General features: G+C 37.6%; 1 protein-coding gene across 1 annotated transcript in view; it reads left to right on the forward strand.

Moving 5' to 3' along the window:
• The window catches only part of Nek1 (NIMA-related kinase 1), a gene marked incomplete in the record, with an annotated part of 168,654 nt that overhangs the window by 144,527 nt on the left and 9,022 nt on the right, over positions 1 to 15,105 (forward strand). Inside the window, 1 exon segment of the mRNA XM_013513368.1 lies at positions 7,466 to 7,617. Within this exon segment, the coding sequence (XP_013368822.1) occupies positions 7,466 to 7,617 (152 nt within the window).

The raw sequence follows: 15,105 nt of genomic DNA on the forward strand, positions 1-15,105 counted from the left end.
AGTCGCACAGCACCTACCTGGCAAGGGCAAGGTCCTGAGTTTGATTCCCAGTACCAAAAACAAAAAAGGACAAACTCTAGTTTACTAAATGAGTAAGCTGTTTGCATTTCAAATAGTCCCATTTTAGAGTGTGGCTTTTAACAACAGTTATTCAGTGTATGGGGTGCAGTAGCATGTGTATTGTTCATTGACAAGAGGTTAATGTAAGTTGGAAATCAAATGAGGAAATTATAGGGTTAAGGTTTGTAACTTGTAATGGAAAATGACTATAATTTTATTAAGACACTTTTCTGAAAAATTGGCAAGCCACTTTTACTGAAGGTAGATTTCAGAGGAATTTCTAGTCAAAACTACAACTTACATTTTTGTTTAGTTTTTAAAAAGTTTCTTATTAGTAATGTTTGTGGTACATAATGATTACATTCCTTGTAGGGGGGTTGGTACATGTAGATTATACATCTTCTTTTTCAGAACTACAGTTTATTCATGAAAGCTTTTATGTCTGTTCTGCCCTGATTAGTGATCATTTTGTTTTGAGCCATCGACTGACTGACTGGCAGTCGTAAAAGTTAATGTGGGCATCATCTGGGGTATTTGTCTCAGACACAGAGTGCTGTACCCCACACATAAGGGTGTCTGTCTCAATATATTTGAAGCAGAGTTCAGAAATACACATTTGTGACATGGACTGTCAGGGATTCTGCTGGTGGTGGTCTGCAGTCCCCACAAGAAACATTGCCACAGAGCACAGTTGCTCTAACTCGGGCCTAGAATGTTTAAAGCATGTTATATGTCACCTTCCATGGGTATGGAACATATTAATACACTCCCAGTTCTGCCTTTCTAATGAACTGCCATTATGAACATCTGTCAAATGCATTCATAAATATTAACAAGTTAATTTCTTTGTAAGGTTATTGAATAACAACTGATTAAATCTTGGAAAGAGGCTGCTAATATATTTGCTTTGTTCCCTGACTATAAACAGAAGTACCAAATTTCATTCATATCCATGCCCAATTTTTCACTGAATAAACAGAACTTAAACATTTCAAAGACTCTTCTGTTCTATGAGCTTTAAAACTTTGAGAATCTGGTCACTCAAAAGTAACCAACTCTATTCCTCCAAACTACATTAATTTTTGAACATTACACCCACATTTTAGAGCATTTTCCCTTATAACAAATTCCAAGGTGTCTCTGGCAAGTTTTCCCATAAGACAATCATGGCAAAAAATTGGGAAGCATTTTCATGCACTTTGATTTTCACATGAAAATGTAGAACTGATTATTAGTATAACTGTGGCTGACTAACTTTATTAAACACTTATGGGATGCTAAATTCTGTTTTACCTACTTTACATATAATAATTCAAAACTCTCAAATACCCTGTAATTACCAAAATTATCCCTATTTTATACATACAGAAATTGAAATGCAGAAAGGTGAAGGAATTTTTCCAAGGTCACATAGTGGGTCAGCATAGATTTTGGGAGACATATGACTACCATGAAGCCAGAATTAGACAAATCCAATGTATTTACATAGAGAAAAGATGAACTGTAAAAATTGTGCTTTCTTGCTGTTTAACCCATTCCCCAGAAATAACAGTGGTGATAAATTTTTTGCCATGATTGTCGTATGGGAAAACTTACCAGAGAAACCTTGGAATTTGTTACAAAGGAAAATGCTCTAAAATTTGAGTGTAATGTCAAAAATTAATGTAGTTTGGAGGAATGGAGAGTTGGTTACTTTTGAGTGAACAGATTCCCAAAGTTGTATAGCTCGTAGAACAGAAGAGTCAAAAACAAAACAAAACAAAACAAAACAAAACAAAAAACCAGAAGAATATTTGAAATATTTGGGTTCTTCTGTATATTCAGTGAACTCCATTGAAAAGGCATTCAAAATCTCATCTCAGTCCTGATCAGTCTCTCTCCCTCTCTCTCCCTCTCCCTCTCTCTGTCACTAATCCTCCTCCTCTCTATCCTTCTCCTTCCCCCTTACTTTCCTCCCTCCTCCCACCATTCCCCAGTCTCATTCCAGCAGAGATCTGTGATTTATGGATATTAGATAAAGCCTTTGTCTTTTCTGTGGCCACAACTGTTCTCTGATCTGGGGAGGACAGCTTCTGTAGGTTCAGAATTTCTAATCAGGATATCTTTATACCCTGAAAGTTTCATAAAGCAAGATCTGGATCTAGTTTCTATCACCATGGTATGTTTAGCATGTAACACGTGGTAGTGCTCAATATTTTCTGAAAAATCTATGGAGTGTGTTCATTAGAACCTTCTTATGTGTTATTGGTTTATGCTGTACTAAATATGACTTTATTTTGATAAATGTATAAGAAAAAAACCCAATAGTAAATAAAGGCATTGTTTAAAGTTTATTCTGTACCACATACCTTTCCTTTTCTTTGTCCCATTAAGGGAATGAATTCATCAGTGGTGAATCAATTAAAAATACTTCAGAAGGAGGCATTTAAAAGTAAAAATCAGTGTAAATTCCCACCGAACAGTGTAGCGGGGTTCCTTTTTCCGGAATCTTCACCATTGTTTGTTATCATTTGATTTCTTGATGATGGCCATTTTTTCTGGAGTAAGGTGGAATCTCAGTGTTGTTTTAATTTGCATTTCTTTATGTGTGTATTGGCTATTTATATTTCTCCTGTGAAGTCTCTTGTTCATTTCACATTCCCATTTTTTGACAGGGTTTTTTATTTTGGGAGTCTAATTTTTTTTTTAGTTCTTTATTTATTCTAGATATCAGTCCTCTGTTTAAGGAACAGCTGGCAAAAATTCTTTCCCATTTGTAGATTTTCTTTTCATTCTGTTGTTTGGGTTTTTTGCTGTGCAGAAGATTTAAATGGATATGATTTTATTTGCTGATTCCAATTCCTGTTTAACCAGGATTCTGTTCAGAAAGTCCCTACCTGTGTTTATAAATTCAAGAGCTTTACCTATTTTATTTTGCAGCTGTTTGTTTCTGTTTTAACATTTAATTCTTTGACCCATTTTGATTTTAGTTTAATACATGGCAAGTGATATTGGTCTAGATTGAATCTCCTGCATGTGGATAGCCAGTTTTCCCAGTACCGTTTATTGAAGAGGTACCTTTATTCCAGTGTTGGAAATCAATATGGAGATTCCTTAAAAAATTAAAACTAGAAATTCCAGTTGACTCTGCTGTTCCTTTTCTAAATATTTTCCCAATGGAATTAAGGACATATTATTATGGTAATATATGAACACCCATGTTTAGAGCAGCACAGTTCATAACAGCTAAATCTTGGAAGCAGCAGATTTATCCATCAGCAAATGAATGAGTAAAGGAAATGTGGTATTTTTACACAATGGGGTACTAGTCTGCCATGCAGAAAGATACACTTGTATCACTTGAGGAAAATGGATATACCTTGATATCATAATGTTAAGTGAAATAAGTCAGAAATGGAAGCTTAACTGTCATATGATTTCTCTTATAAGGGAAACCCAAATTATAAATAATAAAGAGCAAAATAAATGATTGATAAGCAGGGGGATAGATTTTTCTCAATAGGAAGGAGATCAAGAGAGGGAGGGGTAGGAAAAGGAATGACAAAAAGGAATTCAAATGTGTTAGGTTCATGTTCCTACACACAACTCCACACAAGGAATGTAAACATAGATTGCAAACATGGGCTAATGAAAATATTCAAAATAGAAGTCAGTGCGGGAGAACTGTGTTCCACCTTCAGAAGAAACAAAACTAGTAAAGAGGTGATATTTGACTTAAAGCCAGTGATGTGGTAGTTTATTCTCTTCTAAAGATCACTGTTTATTTAAAAGTGTAAACTGTTTAAGGGTGTTAGGTTATCCTCACAAATGGCTACAGGATGAATTTGTAGAAACTCCCACCCTCCCTTTCTCACTGCCTGGCAGACTATTGCTAGCAGATTCACCAGTCAACAAATAATAATGAAATACTATTATATGCCAAGTGCTATACCTTTCTAAATGATGAGATTACAGTGTTAGACAAAAATCCTGTGCTCATGAGGCTTATAATTGGGAAGTATAGGTAATAAAACATATTCCATATTAAGTGCTGATAAATAACTTGATAGTTTGGCCAATCATAGTGGCACACAGCCATCTATAATCCCAGCAGTTGGGAGCCTGCGGCAGGAGGATCATTGTGAGTTGAAGGCCAGCCTGAACTACAAAGTGAGCTCAAGGCCAGCCTGAACTATATGACAAGACTGTGTCACCAAAAAAAAAAAGAGTTTGTGCAAGCACCATTTCTCCTCCTTGTCAGAAGGAACTAGTCATTAGGTTTGCAGAGTTACTCCTCAGAGATTGCTCCTGGCTAGGATGCACGCTTTCATAATGTAGGGAAGGCCAATATATACTTCTAAAGATTAAAGCAACATTTTGCATTTATTCAGGCTTTCTAAGAGGAAACTCTTCCCATCAAAATATGGCAGAAATATTTTGGAATCTTATCGATTTATAATCCCATGAAAACTGAAGAAAGTTGAGTTATATAATTACCTCTTAACTCCACTTCAAATCTGTAGCCAGTTAAGATGATGACATAAGAGTCAGTCATAATACTAGTTTTCTTTCTGATAAAGCTGGCCAGAAAATCTGGACTGCTTTTATCCAAAATTATGCTGGTTGGTATTTTTCTCCAGTGACTCATCCTTGAGACCCTTAGAGTCTGTAGAACAAACCTCCTTTACTCACAGAGAGCTTTATACCCCTTAGGATACGGTGTCAAAGAGACTTTGGAAATTAGCCCTAGTTTGCTCCCAGCAGGCAGGCGTAGGCCTGACTTGACCTGTGTGCTCAGCACAAGGCAGCCGAGAATCAGGGTACCCACACTCCGTGCCCGGACAGTAGGAGAGGTGTGCACTTCATTATCATTGTCATCTCTCAAGTTTGTCTTCTAGTCTGTTACTCTTCTTCACTCTGCAGCATGGTAAATAAGGGATGGAGAGAGACCAGGTGTGTTCTGCTGAACACATACTTTTCTTGCCCTACAGGTGGAGTGGAAATACTGAGCAGTATGGAAATTTGAGCGTTCCTTTTCTTGTCCTAGCAAATACAAGATAGAAAAAAGATTAATGTACAGTTTATAAGGAGCATATGTGCCTTAAGGGTCAATTCTTCTGATTTGTTAAAGTATCTGTTCTTACATAATTTTTGCCACTGATAGTGTTCATAATTTTTAATCAAGTTTATGGGTAGAAGAGAGGAAATATTTTCAGAAGCTATTTTGAGGGAACAGTGGTGTAGTTTAATTGCGACTCAACAGATGTGCCCATCATAAACTATTTTATAATATACCTGAGCATTACCAATTCATAATTTATATGAAAAATTCTAAAAATGAAAATAAGTCGGGGCTGGGGATTTAGCTCAGCGGCAAAAGCGCCTGCCTGGCAAGCTCAAGGTCGTGAGTTCGGTTCCCGGTACCGGAGAAAAAGAAAAAAAAAAAAAAAAGTTAACAGAATCCTTTATACTTGAATTTGATATAAAATTTTATTAATGATGCTAATACTTCATTATCATTCATTCATTAACTATTGTATGTGGTTCCCTTTATTTTTGAGAAGAAAACTAACTATAAAAACTAATTTAAAAATATTTTAAGGCTCTATAAAACATTACTGTCCTGTTTGATTTAATAATGATACCAAATACTGTGTATATGTTTATGGTCCAAAGAATTAAAAAAAAAAAAAACTAAATGAAGATCTCAGACAGTCTTATGGATGAACTGATATTTACAGAAGAATTTCTTATTGTAGATATTAAAACTATAGAATGTTAGCCAGGCATGGTGGCTAAATCTTTGACTGAAGGTAAGGATCCTATTTACGAACAACACAAGTATTAGCAGTCAGTGGGGTGTACATGAAGAGTTTACCTTTTGATAGCTGTCACATAGATAGCTGGGTAAAAACCTGTTCCAGGAGACAGGTTGTTAAATTACATGACCACCTGAAACTTTTTTCTGGCTATATCTTTTAATGATAGGTTATGAAAGTTATTTTAATTGATAAAAGGAATAAGCTAGAATTGAGAGTATTTTACAAGGAGTAGCTAAAATTTTTCTCAGCCTAAAAAAAAAAAAATTACCCTTTCAGGTAGCCCCATAAGATTTAGATGTATAATGCATGTGTGCTGTTTATTTTTGCTAATTAGTAATTACCTAAGGAAACTATTGCTAGGAGCCTATTGTATATATTGCTGGCTTACAATATTTATGATTGAAAGCATAAAATAATAAGTGTAAAGTCACCTAACACTGCAAAATCAACAAAAAAAAATTTTTAGTATGATTATTAAATGGTTTAAAGCACTATATCTTTACCCATCTTTACCACTTCACCAACTTGTAACTTGTGACCAATTTTCCTTTAAGTGCTATAGTATGTAAATTATGCTCAAATAATGGGGATGTATACTTTATTTTCTCAGAACACAGATTGTGCTAATAAAATTGGCCACATACATACATTTTTATTGGTATGGTAAACAGTGGGTTTTCTTTAAAGTCTTCCATCTGGTGTAGAGTTCTTATCAGGACCTTAGTAATCACGTTTCAAAACTCACAAATTTCCTTAGGGTTAACCCACCCCAAAAACTGGCTGTTAGTCTCAGATCGCTGCCAGTCATCACATTCTAATGGTTGAAAGGTTGGCAAACATCTATTACTATTGTCTGTGTTTTTTACCAACACAAATTTAAATTTTCATCACCTCAACTAAGTGCTCTTTTTTTTTATTTTTGCAACACAATTGGCTGAGTTCCTCCTCCCCGCTGCTGTGAGTGATCCTTAGCATTGACATCAAAGTGCTTTGTGCTTCCAGCCTTCCACTCGCAGTCCCAAGCCCAGAGAAGCTGCTAGGCTTTCCTTTACACTGATTCGATTCCCCTCGGTTAACCACTGTTAACTAGCCAGCAACTCCGATGATTAAACAACGCCAGGGGCTGCCTGTTGTGTGACTGTGCTTTGCCCCACGTCAGAGTATGCACTCCAGCATGTCAGCAAGCCTCTATGGAGAGAGTTAACTGAAGGAAGATGAGAGAGCCACTCAGAAATAGCATGAAAGAGGGAAAACGGGCCATGGGCGAAAAAGAGAGAATGGGAATTTTGTAGCACTGACGGATTCCTGACAGATTTCCAGTTCCAGGCCAGGTATATACCTAAGTAAACACCTCTCCCTAGCACTTAGAGGTGACATAAATGAACTTCTCTGTGTTAAAGCTGACTCATAACTCACAAGTTTAGTTTATTCTGTGAAAAAATACCAAGCTGAGATTTAAAAGAATTTGGTTGTAATCTTGGGCAAATTACCTTTGAATCCTCTAATTCTAGTTCTTAAAATATGATTTAAATATAACTATTATTAGCTCTTGTTTTTCTTATTTTTAATTCGCTTCTAGTAAGTGATTTGTTGACTCTTTGTAGATGTTGAGGACATGTTCACTTCCAGATCTCTCAAAGCTCTTCAGAACCCCAATGGATGTTCCCACCGTAGGAGATGTTCACCAGGACAATCTTGAAATAGATGAAATGGAAGATGAGCACATTAAAGAAGGGCCTTCCGATTCTGAAGACATGTAAGCACAATGTCATTCATAAACACTGGCATTAATGTAACTGCTGAATTGATACTTTTTAAAACGTTCCAAAGAGCATAACTTATGTAGACATTTTTTTAAAATGCTCTATATCTGACCTTTCACTATTCTTTTACTTTTTACAACTTAAAATGTGGTTGTGCAAATTTTGATAATGTACATTTGCCTCTAACTTATACATATACATATCAGTTAATCTCATCTGAAGGATCTGAGAAAATGGTTGCTGTTGTTGCTCACTGTCTTCTTTACCACTGACTTGCGTATAGTCACTGTGTGCACACTGGTTTGCACATCGTAAGTACTCGGTAAATACTGGTTAAATGCGTGAGTGTTAGGAGGCTGCTTAATAGTGGAATACCATATAATGCAGGGATTATAGTGGGAAATTATGACCAATTAATAGTCTACATTTACCTGGAAAATGACCAGAAAACCCCACACCTATGTAATTCCCGTGTCTGATTCGTGGCCATGTCAGTAGGGGAGCTGGCATGCAAAGTAGTGGTTTTGTTTGTGTGGGGTAGAAAAAGGGAGTACTGTGTGTGTGTGTGTTTGTGTATGTGTTCTGCATGTAATTTGATTGCTTTCATAAATTTCTTCCTTTGTGATTCATGAGGAATCTAGATTTCAGGAGGGAAATATAACCAACAAGCTTCTGGGAGCTGTGGGGAGGGCTGGCCCCTTAGATAAAAGTCCTCCTTTAACTTCAACAGTAGTCAGCCCTCCCAGCAGCTCAGATGAATGTTATAAGCTTTTTGGGTAAAAAAATGAAAGTACCCTTGAGTAAAGTATTTGTAAAAGTACGGTGTATTCAGATCGCTCTGAGAATGTTACAAAATATTAAAATTTATATGATTTATGTTTTAAACTTGTTTCTGCTTTTTGCCTTTACATAGAAACAACTTACATGTCTGGTTAAAAGCATTCTGTCAGTCTCACAGTTTTTCTTGCTGTGCTTCATGAGCCGGGATAACGGCCTCACATACTGTTTTTCTGTTAAGCTTTGCTCCTTGCTTTTTTTTTTTTTTTTAATTTGGACGGAGTCTCACCGTGTAGTGTGGCTGGCTTCAAACTCACAACAATCCACTTGTCTCAGCCTCCCAAGTGCTGGGAATATAAGTTGTGTCACCTGCCCCTTGCTTTCTAAATTTCTAATGAAACTTTGCTTTTAAAAGTTTACCTTTTTTTCCATTTTTAACAAAGCTCTGTAGATTTACCTCACAGTTTGGTGGAAAAGCTACCTTTTTATGTTTGATTCTTTTATTTGTTATTAAATACAGTGGTACCTCAGTTCATGAACGCTTTGGTTTGCAAACAATTTGGTTCACAAACAGAAATGTTTAGCCAAATTTTGTTTTTGTTTGCAAACTCTGCATCAGCTAACAAACACAACTGCAGCCATCTTTCCCACGTAAGCACAAACATGGCCATCTTTTCCAAAATCAGAGAACAAATTAAGCTCCAAACTGAAGTACCACCGTACTTTGATTTTGTGTTTAATTGCCCTATTGGCAATGATCTTTTTATTGACGAAGTGCTAAGAAGTTTTTTTCCAACATTTTAATAGAATCATTAGTTTTTAACTGAGTGAATTGTAGCTTATTTGTGGCTTGTTTTCTGTATTGTTTAGAATTCTCCAAAAGAACAGAATCAATAGAAAAGTACATGTATATATTAAAGTATATTTTATTAAAATGTTGGAGAAAAAACCGTTACTCAACACTTGTCAACCATAAAGCGCTGAAAGTTGTTTTTCCAATAAGGTTATTAAAAACACACAAAGTATTTAATGAGTGTGGTCAAAATGGATGAATCAAAGATAAAAAGCTAACTCTCTCCAAGCTGTGAAGGGACTTTTTAGATAGGCTCACAGGATCAGAGGCAGGAGAATCCATAATTGCCTTCTGCTTTCTGGAGAACCAGAGGATCCAGTAGCTGCTCATTCCAAGAAGATGGAAGCCTCAGATCAAGAGGCACCGGGATGCAGTGCCAGTCTAGACTGAAGGCCTGAAATTCCCAGGAGGGTCGCTGTGTGTGTCTGTGTGGAAAGCTTAAATCAGCTGGGACCTGGTGTCCACAGGAGACAGCAGCAGCAACAGATCTACCCACTCAAGCAGAATGGAGCTTTTCAAAGCACAGGCCAATTTCCTCCTCCTTTCCCTCTTTCTTCCATCTGGGCTGCAAACCTGTTGGTTGGTGCCACCCACAGTCAGAGTGCGTCTTGCCCCCTCAGTGGGCTCCTTACCGGTCGTCTCTGGATACCCCCATACCCACACCCAAGAATGTGCTTTACTAATCTGCTAGGCTTCTTTTACTCCATGCAAGTTGATGGTTAAGGTTAACCATCACCTGTTCTTTTAATTACTAGTTGATGAAAGAATGGGATTTTAAGAATTAGAAGCCTTCAGTATTAGTTGAAAAATCTGAAAATGAAGTTATGTTTTAGTGTCACTCTATCAATATAGGGAAATTTCATTTGATGTTTATCTTTGCAAATGTCCATGTTTTACCCAAGGTTTTATAATAAAAAAGTCAAATGAGAAGTGAATTCAAGGCCTGACTTTAAAGTACCTTAAATAGTTTTTAGAGTGTTCATTTAGTAAAAGATTGTACTCTTGTCATACAGTCCTTACAGTGGATGTCTGAGCAGCCTCACTTTCTTCACCTCCCATCTGTGTTGGGCACAAATTCCTCTAGGCCACTAAGAGATGTTACCAGCGGTCACTGTCTGGTACTGGAGATGGGGCATAGCAGGTGTGCATGGTGGGGTAGTCTTGCAATTAAACGTTAAGTTACATGCTCCTAGTAGGATAATCCAAAAGACTTAGACACTTTGTCATTCTCATTAATGCTTTACTTTCCTATACCTATTGCAAAGTCAAATTGCTAGAGTTTCTCTATTAAGTACAAAATAAAGATATTTCTTAGGAAGATTTTTTTTCTATTAATGTACATTTATTTGGGGTCTTATATAATACTATTTGTATTTGGGTTCTTCAGTAAATATTTGGTTGAGTGACTCTAAACTTTTAGAAAAGCTATCAGTCTCTGTGCCTTATTGAACATTGCTTTTTGGTAGATTAAATCCTCAGTTTGGGTACATAATCTCTGATATCTTCATATGTCTAGAAGCTCATTTAACTCTTAGCCTATAAATGTTTCTATTAGTGTGCTACTTTAAGTGAAAGAAGCAAGTCATAAGAGAATAAAGCCTGTAACTATGTTTCTTGAGTTTGTAGAAGTGGCAAAAAAACCCTTAGATTTTAGGTATCTCTTCGTCACTTGCTGACTGTAGCCTTGAGCAAGTCAGAATGGTGGGCGTCGTACTGGGCTGGAGGCGGCAGCGCTCCAGAGACACTCAGAAGACGCTCCTCAGAGTCAGCAGGTACTTGGACCGGGTGTTTAGAATAAGGAGAGGGCTGCTTCTCAATCCTGCCACTGCTTATAGCCCAGGTCCAGTGACTGTGCCATCTTGGGAAAAGTTCCATTCCCCCGGAGGGAAAAAACCAAGTGCAGCGACTCACAGGCTGCTCCCCCTGGGAGATGCAGCCCATCAAGCAAGATATTCGCAAGAGAGGGCCTCCTCCGGTCAAGGCTCAGAGGGAAGTGCAAGCCAGAGAATCACTTAGAGGGCAGTGGCTGAGGACTACTGACCCCTAGGGACAGAGAGGAACAAAGGGCGTGGTCCTGATAGGGACCTGGAACCGGACTCTGAGGAACGTGTGAGACAGAATCAGAGGGGCTTGTAGTGGGATCCAAGGACAGAGAAAAAATACTGGAGCAGTGCCAGAGCAGGTGCTCTCCCACTGCCCCCCAAAAACCCCTGAGCTCTGTTCCCCTGTGAGCTTTTTCCTGCTGTCCCCCAAATGCTACCAAATTCAAAGCAGAAGCTCCCTCCCATCAAGACCTAAAGGCCGCTACATTCACAGGCTGGGGAGACTGTGAAGCTGGACAACTAGAACACACAGTGACTGGGGTGGAGAAGAATTCCGATGAGCACCTGTAGAAGCTATTTCCTGCTGGCCCCATAAGCCGCTAAAATTTCAAGTCAGACTGAAACTCAGCAAGCAAGGGTACTATCTCTGATCAGGGAGTAGAAGGGGCAGAGAAAGCCATCGGAACAGCACTTAAGTTTGAAGATACTGCTCCTCTGGCTGACCACAAGGGACAGCTGAAGTCGCTGGGCAGAGGAAGGCTGGGCGGACCTGGGACAGAACTGCAAACTGAGAGCGTGGGAAGTGGAGAGAGGTGGACTGTGCAGAGCAAATGGCAGTCTCGGCCAGGAGGCAGAGGTCACTGCCTGTGAGTGGGAGAACCTTTCTGTGGGTTCTGTGTTTGTTGGAGTTGTGTCTATGCATGTGCTCCTTCTTTTTGTTTGGTTTTTATGAGTAGCAGACCTTTGTATACATGTATATATGGTTATAGCTGTGTGTATAACTTGGCGCTCTTACTTGTGAAACATTCTAGGTAGTTGTTACATATGCCCGCGTCAAGGTTGTTTCCGGGTGTTCTTTCACCTTGCTGGACTGTTAGCTCAGCAGTTGGCTTCACCCTCCCTGTGTCTTCTCTCACCCCATCTACAGTCTCATCCTCTCCTTACCTTTGTTGTTTCCCGCTCATATCTTCTCTCCCTCAGAGCCTCCCGTTTTGCATTTTCCTCTCTCATTCTACCTGTTCCTCTCTTTTGTACATAAGCTATTAAAAATAACCTAAATACTGCAGTGTCTTAACATCTCACAGTAGGTTTCCCCTCGCCAAGGGTCGTTTTGTAGTTTCTAAAGTAAGTGTTTCTGTGAGATCATTAATGGGACTCAGTCTCACTGTGTCCTTTTCACTATCCACTTAACGTCCCTCTGCTCTTCCTGTTTCCTCAGTTTCCCCCTCCTACCCTCAGAAGTATTCACACTGTCCCACTTTCTTTCTCAGATAGAGAAACTATTATAAAACTTAATTTTTCCTTTTTTCTACTTCAGAGTATATGTAAGGAGCATGTGTTTATCTGTATATGAGTGCTAACTATTGTTTTTGTTTTTATGGTGTTTTACATTGACTTGTCAGGTTCTCCCTCACCAAAGATCATTGCTTAGGCCTCTACCACAGAGTTTATAAATTGGACGTAATCTCCATAAAGTCTGCCCTACTTTCTAAGTCTGCCCTACTTTTTTATAAATCTCTCCCTTTACTCCTTTGCCCACCCTACGCCCCACATGCCCTCTCAAAACCCCTTTTCCCATTCTCTCTAGATATAAAAATAATGTCATTAAAAACTACTTTTTTGTCTTCGTTTTTTGTCTTTAGTCTCCTGTTTTCCTGTTTTCTTTTTATTTATTTTTTAAAATGTTTTATTTTATTTTCTTCTGTCTCCCAGACATTTTTTACCATTACCAATCCTTTATATTCCTGCATTATTGAAAGAGTAGAACATTTGGTGAACAAACTCAAAAGTAATACTGACTGGTTCTTTGTTAATAGATTTTACCGGTGGTTAGTTATTCTCTCCCTGCAATTAGGAAGCTCTATTAAAATGGCAGAGCCCTTCAGCCCAACTCATCTATAACATTCAACACACACAGATGCACGCACGCATGCACGCGCACACATACACACACCATGAGTGATGAGGAAAAAGGGCAGTGAAATGCCTGAAAAAATTCATAACTCCCCAAAAGCTGATCTCAAGGGCACTGTAATGGAGGAAATTTCAGGTAAAGAACTAGAAAACAAATGTTTGAAGAGATCAAAGAAGAAACAGAAAAGCAGTAGAGAAAAACATCAAATAACTTTTAAAATGATAAATGAGATTGATAAATACTTAGCCAAACCAATCAAAAGAAGAAAAGACCCATATCAGTGCAATTATAAATAAAAAAGGTAAAATCACAGTGGACACCATTGAAATCCAGAAGATTAAAGGAAACTATTTCAAAAACTTATCTTCCAATAAATTGCAGAATCTAGAAGTGGATAAATTCCTAGACAATATAACTTACCAAAATTGAAGAAGATATGACTCCTGAATAGACTAATAACAAGCGATGAAATTGAGGCAGTAGTAAAATCTCTACCAACTGACCTGTTGGATTCACTACTGAATTTTATCAGAACTTTAGGGGAGAACTAATGTCAATATTTCTCATGCCAATAGTTCTCAAATGTTTTTATAAAATTGAAAGGGAAGGAACACGGCCACACTCATTCCTTGAAGCCAGCATTACTCTAATACCAAAACCAAAGTTTCAACAAAAAAAGAAAGAAAACTGCAGGCATTTTTAATGAACATAGTGTAAAAGTCCTCACTAAGATACTTGTAAGCAGAATACAGCAAACCATTAAAGAGATCATACATCATGACCAAGTTGGCACCATCCAAGGAATCAAGGATGGTACAGCATGTGTGAATCAATAAATGTAATAACACCTTAGAAATAGAAGTAAGGATAAAAATCACCTTATCATCTCAATAGATGCAGAAAAGGTCTTTGATAAAATCCCTAATGAAAATAGGTGTATAAGGAAGGGCCTTACCTCAAACTGATAAAAGCCAACTATGACAAAGCCACTGCCAGCATTATACTAAATGGAGAAAAACTGAAAGCATTACATCTAAAATCAACAATAAAATGTGCATTTCCATTCTCACCACTCGTATTCAACACAGTACTCAGAACTTTAACTAGAGCAATCAGGCAAGAGAAAGAAATAAAAAAAGCAACAAATACGAAAAGAAGTTAAACAGTTTGCAGATAATATGATCCTTTACGTAGAAGACCTAAAGAAAAAAAGAAAAAAACAAAAAAGCTAGGCTGGGAGACTCATAGTGCTAATAAAGAAATTCAGGAATGTATCAGGATACAAAATCAGTACACAGATGTCAATAACATTCCAATGAGCCATAAAATAAATCAGGAATATATTTTTACCGTGGTAGCTTAAGGAAAAAAATTACATACTTAAGAAATCAACCTAACAAAGGAAGTCAAAGGCCTCTAAAGAGGATTGAGGAGTACATTAAAAACTGACATCCCTTGTTTGTGGATAGGAAGAATCAGTATTGTCAAAGTGGCCATATTACCAAAAATGATGTATAGATGTGATGCGTCTCTAATCAAAATACCAACAGTATTCTTCACAGAACTAGAAAAAAATCCTAAGATTTATAGAAACTAGAAGAGTCCCAGCAAAGCCAAAGCAATCCTGAGCAAAAATGGGAGGCATTATAATCTAGAGAAATGGGAGGCATTATAATCTAGAATTTCAAGTTACATTATAAAGTTACAGGAATAAAAAGAGCATTAAAAAAAAAAAAACTTCATCTAGGGAAGAAGAGACTCCAAGCAGTAAATTGAGTGACAAGCTCCTCCTAATACATGCCTGCCAGTTAAAAAACTTGGGTTATTACCAGAATTTCAGTTTTAACTTGTGACTAAAGTCTTGGGTTATGATGTGACTGCCGGCCACTTGTGC

Source organism: Chinchilla lanigera, unplaced genomic scaffold (assembly GCF_000276665.1).
Source record: "Chinchilla lanigera isolate Chin_1 unplaced genomic scaffold, ChiLan1.0 scaffold00002, whole genome shotgun sequence".
Classification (NCBI taxonomy): domain Eukaryota; kingdom Metazoa; phylum Chordata; class Mammalia; order Rodentia; family Chinchillidae; genus Chinchilla; species Chinchilla lanigera.